The 7,429-nt window shown below is 41.1% G+C and overlaps 1 protein-coding gene across 3 annotated transcripts in view; it reads left to right on the top strand.

The window, feature by feature from the left end:
* Window positions 1–1,465: 1,465 nt before the first annotated feature.
* Window positions 1,466–7,429, top strand: part of Arl15 (ADP ribosylation factor like GTPase 15) — a 410,147-nt gene continuing 404,183 nt past the window's right edge. For all 3 annotated transcript variants that reach the window (XM_010626858.1, XM_010626857.3, XM_010626854.3), the window contains exon 1: window positions 1,466–1,629. In XM_010626858.1, the coding sequence (XP_010625160.1) occupies window positions 1,582–1,629 (48 nt within the window). In that variant the 5' untranslated portion in view covers window positions 1,466–1,581. The remainder of the gene's footprint in view (window positions 1,630–7,429) is intronic.

The following is a 7,429-nucleotide window of genomic DNA, read 5'->3' as shown; positions in this document are numbered from 1 at the left end:
AAGGGTCTGAGCATTAGTATTCATTTTTCTACTGACTTGTAGTCTTTGTTCCCCTTTCCTCCACTCCAAAGAAGGGGGGAGTTTATCTTTTTTTTTTTTTTTTTTTTTCCCCAGACAAGGTCTCACTTTGTAGTTCAGGCTGCCCCTGAACTCACTATGTAGTCCAGGCTGGCCTCGAACTCGTGGTGATCCTCCTGCCTCAGCCTCCCGAGTGCTGGGTTTACAGGCGTGTGCCACCACACCCAGCTAGCGTCTCATTTTTGCCTTGACTGTGACACTTACAGCCTAAATTAAAAAAGAAACAGCTGGGTGTGGTGGCTGAGGAAGGACAGGAGGATTGCTACCAGCTCAAGGCCAGCCTGAGCTACACAGTGAGTTCAAGGGCAGCCTGAATTACATAGCTAGAACCTGTCTCAAAAAACAAAAATCTCCAATGTTGAATATTCTTTTCTAATTTGTCCGATTCAGACGTTTTCTCAATTTAGCACAATACTGAAATCCCACTGCCCATTTGAGTTATTTACCAAGAAACACAGACGTCTCAAATGCCTCTGTTTATGCTGTTTTGCCTCTTAAAATAAAATGGGGATCAAGAGATGGAAGAAAGGGAAAGGTAATGAGAAAGAAATTAAGATCTGTTATGTACATGTACCAACTTCCCACAAGGATGTAAACATTATGTATTGCAAACCTGTACTAATAAAAACTTTAAAAATAAAAAGGTCAAAATGCTGCATTACTTGGGTGCTTTCAGAGAGCCTCTTACTCTACTTATTTTATTCACAAGTGTTGGATTTGTGGTCAGTGTGATAGGACTCAAAGCATGCAAAGAACTCATCAGGAGCGTTTGGGGAGTACAACTTTCACTTGTGGTAAACTGATTTCCCCACTTTTTTTCCCCACTGGCCTCTGGGTTACCCCACTGTCTGGGCGGGGCCAGCAGGCTAAAACTGCCTGCCCTAGTTTCAGGCGATGAACGTGAGGAGTCTTTCTTCACGTAGTGCACTGGCCTCCTGTACAGAGTACACTTCTACAGGTCTTCAGGCCAAGGGGCATTTAGGAAAGCGCTCGGGACCGAGAAAGAGTTACGGTGGCTAACACGCCTCCCACAGAAAAGCGCTCGCTTCCTACTTGGGTGTGTGTGTGGGGGAACATATCGACAACAGGGCCTTCCTAGCCCTGGAGCGGGAAATATATTCCCCAAAAGGGAGGCTACAGAAGCAAGTAAGACTCAGGCAGCCGCAGTCCCAGCAGATCCGCTCTACGGGATCGCTCTTCCGCTCGCGCCGCCACCTCCGCCCCTCCCCTAGCACACAGGAACTGGCACCCACCGCTCTCCCGCGCTTCTCTTCTACCACCAGCAGGGGCCTGCCTTTTATAGTCATCGTAGCCAATAAGCATCCTCCTTTCCTTCTGCCCGCCCGGCCGGCCAATCGCCGCGCCCCTTGTGTAATCTTCGGCTTCTCGGCTGCTCTCGGTTATTTTCGCTGTTGCTGGCTTTTTCTGGAGCTGTTCGCTTGCAGCCCGAGACGCTGCTTTTTTTCCGGGTTCGGAGCTGTTCCGGATGCTTTAGGTTGCCGGATGTCTGATCTCCGGATAACTGAGGCGTTTCTGCACATGGATTATCTGGTAGGTGCGGGACAGGAGTAGCGTGTCGCTTCTCGGGTCGCTTGGTGCCCGATGGCCCCCTGCCTATAGGAGCAGCCTTTTTGCTTTTTCTTTCTTTGGGACCTATTCACTTTTGTTAATGATTTGCTCAGCTTTACCTGTAGAGGGTAGGGTTATGGAACCTTATCAAAAAATAAAGTAATTTTCTTTCAGCCTACTATATGGAGATTATACTGTACTGTCCGGGCCGGTGGGCTGTGGGTGAGAGTCGCGCGGCGCTGCCTGAGAGATGGGGCCGTGGCGGCGGAGCGTCCCTTGCCCGCCGCCGGTTCCTTGCTTCGCTCCGCGTACCCCGCAGAGGACTTTCTTTCCCGGGAAGCTAGAGTTTTCCGCTCTCCCTTGAGCAGAACTCCAGGTGCTATTAAAGCGCCATAATCAGAATGGCTTGCTAAGTGCTCTGCAGCTCCGGTCATTTGGTTGTTATTAGATCTCTAAAGCTTTGACCTCCCTCGGTCGCGGCGGGATTTTAAAAGCACATTACCATAAACTAGACCGGACCAAACTACATTGCAACTTGCAGGAGCAGGATTGGGTAGGGGCAGGCGTTCCCCTCGGGGCCGGTCGTGGTGCTTGTCGCTGTTGCCCTGTGCACGGTTTAGAACCCAGTTTTAGGCCAGGCTGTGCTGAGAAGTTTAAGTGGGAAAAGTATCGCCACACTGCGGGGACTACCATTGTTGTAAAAATTGACTTGGGCGTGCGTATGTGGAATTATGCAAGCACCGTGTTTTGTTCCAGAAATTATATTTCCCCAAAGCTCTCCATTTGTGGTCAGGCAGATCTTTATTTACATGAGCTGTGTTCGATCCTATACAATTACTGTGTTAACGATGCTAGGCTGAACCGCTCTTGCAGTGCCAAACTGAAGTAGACGGTTAGAAACATTGACCCTCCTGTCATCTTGTTGGACACATGTACTCGGTTTTTGACTGCAGGGTGGCCTGGCAGAGATCTGCCAGTGCCTTCTAGGAATTACACTTAAGAGAAAGACTGAATGCTTTTGTGATCAAGAAAATTGGGCAAAGGCTGGTTTTTATCGTTACCTGTGTATTTTGGGTAATTTTAACATACGTGAATAAAATGTTCTCCTAAAGGTTAATTGCTTGATGAACTTGGTAAGGATGTGACTGCAGTTAATGCATGACCTTGTGAATGGGGAAGAGTTAAAAATTCTGCGTTCAAACTCTTGAGTTTTTAATTTATTGTAGTAACTTTCTTATTTTCATGATGTAGGGATGATGTCCGCTCACTACTGTAGTTGACTAAGCAGGTTAATCTGTTTATGAACCTTTTTAAAATGCCAGGTGCCTTGTAAGTTAAGACAATTGCTAATAATATGCCCAGATTATTTTCTAAGTTAAATGATTAAGTTGTAGCTTATCTTATATACTATGCTTTTTTTCTCTTACAGTTTGCCCAAATTAAAGCCAAAGTTTGTTGAAGATATTAGAGTGACATTTCCTATACTGCTGAAAGCTAATTTTGGATACTTAATTAAGCAGTGCCTACATAAGGAATTCAGGTGGTTCTTTTTCCTTTCTTTTTCTTTCCTTTCCTTTTCCTTTTCCTTTTTTGAGACAGGGTCTCCCTGTGTAGTTCAGGCTGGGTTTGAACTCAATATGTACCCTGGGTTGGCCTTGAACTCCAGCTGATCCTCTTGCCTCGGTCTCCCTACTGCTGGAATTAGAGGCATGGGCCACCACACCCAACGTTCAAGGGTTCTGATAATTTTATTTAGTGTGCTTTAAACTTGCAAATTGAATAAAAAAGTTGCATTTAGAGAAAACAGTGTTGAAAACTCATTTAATTACTCAGATTAACCTCCTAGAAATAGTCCAAGTGTAAGTAGATTAATGTTTTTGTGCTTAAGGTTACTTTAAAAGCAGATTAATGTTGCCAGGCGTGGTGGAGCATGCCTGTAATCCCAGCATTTAGGAGGCTGAGGCAGGAGGATCGCTCTGAGTTTGAGACCAGCCTGGGCTACATAGTGAGTTCCAGATCAGTCTCAACTACATAGTGAGACCCTGTCTTAAAAAAAAAAAAAAAAAAAAAAAAAAAAGAAAGTAGCTTAATGTCTTTGTTGGTTTATTAATATCTTTATGTCAAAATCAGTGGGCTCCAATTTTGTCTTTGCATTTTAGTTTTTACCTGCTATGCCCCCTCACCTTAGTTTTGCTTCAGTATAAAACATTATTTTATCATTCTCAGCACGCCTTTAAAAATTCACCAGTGCAGTAAAATAGCCTCGTAAAAATGACTACTCTTTGAGGTGAGAAAAAAAATCTTAAAGGAAACAATTTAGTTTTCAGAGTGTGCTAGGTATCCCTTGTGAAACATTTAAGAAAGATCCTTCACCATTAAACGGACTAGGGAAAAAAATTCCAAAACAAAAATCAGCCCTCCAGAGGTGATTTTATTATGTTAACTTGTTGCTTATGAACTTTTTGCTTATGGACATCACTTCTTCCTGTCTTTCAGATTCACTTGTTTGCTTATGGATGATCTTTGTATGGTATTTATTAAAAACTCTTTTTCTTAAAAATAAAAATCAATTTTTTGACTCTGTGTGGGATCATATTTTTAAAGCTAATCAATTCCCAAGTTCTTTTACTTACCAAAAAAAAAGAAAAATGGTCCTTTCATTACAAGTTGGAGTCCAGATTTTGCTGAGTAGGCTGGAATAAGTGTCCTCTCTCTGTACTTGAAAGAGTAATGGTGTGTGTCATCTCTTTCTTCTTTTTAATTGGTATTCAACTTTCTTCTTGTTGCCTTTGGAAGAGAGAACTGTGTGCATTGTCCGTTGTGCTTAGGGCAGGATGTCTTGTTAACCTTTCTTTGGAAGAGAGTAGAAAACAAAAAGGTAGAGGTGCTACTTTTAACACCTTTTAGTAGGATTGAGATAATAAAACAGATGAAGAAGCTCTTTGATTTTGGAGATTGCTGTTAATTTCTTAAACTCAGAGGTGACAGCCAAAGTAAATATTTAAGACAGGTTCTTATTTATTTCATATCAGGTAATAAATAGTTATATGTACCACCTGCTTATATATATACCTGACTTGACTCCTGGCACATAGCGCCCCACATCTCTTTGTTGAATCCAATGAGTATGAGATGGGAGGGGCAATTCCACTTTGTTCACTGGCTTCCAAACTCAGACAAGATAGTATCTTGTTTGGATTGGGTATTTTGTTCTGAGGAATGCAGAATGTATCCTTTATACTTGAAGATTATCAAGATATAATTTGTTTAGCTAAGCTGGTAATTGAAACGTAGAAATCTGTTTTCCAGCTGATACGGGTATCTTCCTAGGAGGCTACACTCCCTTTTTGTGTTTACAGGTTGTGTTCACACCTGCCAAGTCTATGGGTAAAAGACTTGGGTATGTCAACAGACAGTACCAGTATCTATCTCACTTTCTTCTGACAGGTAGAACTATAGTAGTAGGACAACATGCATAGCTTTCTGAGCAGGAAGAGAATAGGCAAGCTTTAACAAAAGTGAAAAACATACTTGCCAGATTTTTCTGAGAGATTGGACAAGATGAATGTCAAGATTTCTTTCAGTTTAATATTTTCTTTTTATGTGGGCACATGTAGATCGGTCTAGATTTTACCTGTATTCATCTTGTGCTGTCAAAACAACATCAATAAAATTATATTACATATAATACCAATGACGATTATATGAGAGAATGAAAGGAAAGTTTTTTTATAAAAGCACATTGCTTTTTAAGTATAAAATGTTAAAAGTATTGTGCATGTGTTGCTGATATAATTCGTGTGGGATGACTATTAATGGTAAGAACTGGGTTTAAATAGATGGAAAGATTGGGAGTAGTACAGCAAATGAGTTATAAAACTTCTGAGGACATTTAATAACTATAAAAATAAAACTGCATTCTTCTGTTTTCATCCACCCACTCAACAGATAGGGTCATGAGGGAAAGGTGCGATGTCCTTGGCTGCACGACTGGTGGGCTCTTGGGAAGCCTTTGGCAGGGCAGGTTGGGGAAGGAACGTAGGGGAGGAGGCGTCTTGTGGTATATCCTTTTGCTTTCCAGTTCATTTCTCTTTTATATGTGTCTCTTTGCTGATGGCAAACTAAAATGTAAAGATAGGCTTACAAATATGACAAAATGCTTGATTAGTCTTGGTTGCTAATTGTCAGTTAATGATCATTCATTTGCACATTGTATTTAGGATTTAATAAGGTTAATAATTTAGTAAGAGTTCTTTGTATTGATTAGCAAATTGCTTTCTTGGTCACAGACTGTATCGGCTGTTAAAATTTGTATTTTAGTAGGGAAGATCTGGTGAGAGACTTGGATGAATTATCACAAATCCCCTGACAACATAAAAACCAGTTAATCAACCAACCAAGAACAGAAACTCATGATACACTACAAAGGATAGAGCTAATAGATACTAGAGTCTGTTAAAAGGAGCAATGCCCATTTGTAAAGGAGCTCATTTGAAAAAAGGAGCAAAGGCACATATGTGATTTTGTATATTCAGTTATCTGTGAATTGCATGTTTATATTGATAAGAGGTATGCTGTTTTCACCTTGAATTGCTATGAAAATTACAAGTTGTATTTTTTATGACTGACTATAAAGTAATTTGGTCACTTTTTAGTCTTAATGTCAACTGAATTAAGCAGTCATACTAGTGTTTCTTTGTTAATAATTTCTGAGGTACGTGAGAACGATAAGCAGAGATCTACCATCTGTGATGTTCATAGAGCAAAAAAGTTTTGAGAAAATCCTTAACATTAAGTGGGAACTTTTCTATAAACGTGTCAGGTGTGGCTCCTGAACTTGCCTTGCTCCAGCCTTGTGGTGTGAGGCCAAGGAGAGGATACACAGGCACTGCAATTCATACCCTATGGAGATTGCACTTATTGAAAACTTACTGTGTTCATACAATGTTGTGCTTTTCAGTTTCAATGGCAATAAACTGAGACCCATGGAAGGTTGTGTTATTTCCCCAGTTTGCGTAGCTAAGTAGCTGTGCTACTTTCCCCACTTCTCTGCTGCTTTCTACCTGGAAGTTGTTTTCATCTTGCTGGCAGTGGCCCAGGCAGCTTGGTGTTAAAGGTGTTGACTTGAAATATTCACAATGTGTTTCATGTAAATACAGTTGTCCTTCTGTATCCTAGAGTTTCTTATCTGTGAATTCAACCAGTCACTGGCTGAAATACTTGAGAAAAATAAATTGCATCCATCCTGAACATGTGTAGATTTTTGGCCTTGCATTATTCCTTAAAGTAATAGTTATTTACTTAGCATTGACATCATATTAGGTATAAGTAATGAAGGGATATTTAAAGGACAGGATATGAATAGGCTATTTGCATATACTGTGCTGTATTATATAAGGGATTTGGGAATCTGTGGACTTTGGTATCCTTGTAGGAGGGCATCCTGGAGCCATTTCCCTGAGGTACCAAGGGACAACTGTACTATGCTTAAGTAAGTGGAAGTAAGCAATTAAGTAAATAGAAGAGTGCTCACTGGCCACTGCTATTAAAGCAGGAACTGTCAGGCTGCCTGATACAACCTCCTTCTACAGAAAACTGGGCTCAGCCAGGTAAATTTCACCTAGGTGCCTGGAAAGAGAACTGTGTTATATGCTGAGCCTCCTGCTCAACAGTGCCCTTACTCTCTCTGGTCACTGAGGTGATGATCTCCATTAAGTGACTGCGGATGGCTTTCTAGGTATCTTTTTTTTTTTTTTTTTTTTTTTTTTTTTTTCTGGGGGAT

This window comes from Fukomys damarensis, unplaced genomic scaffold (genome assembly GCF_012274545.1).
Source record: "Fukomys damarensis isolate Sample0158 unplaced genomic scaffold, DMR_v1.0_HiC HiC_scaffold_1, whole genome shotgun sequence".
NCBI classification, from domain to species: Eukaryota; Metazoa; Chordata; class Mammalia; order Rodentia; family Bathyergidae; genus Fukomys; species Fukomys damarensis.
Note: the sequence above shows the minus strand (reverse complement) of the source record. Positions and strands in the feature narration are given on the sequence as shown.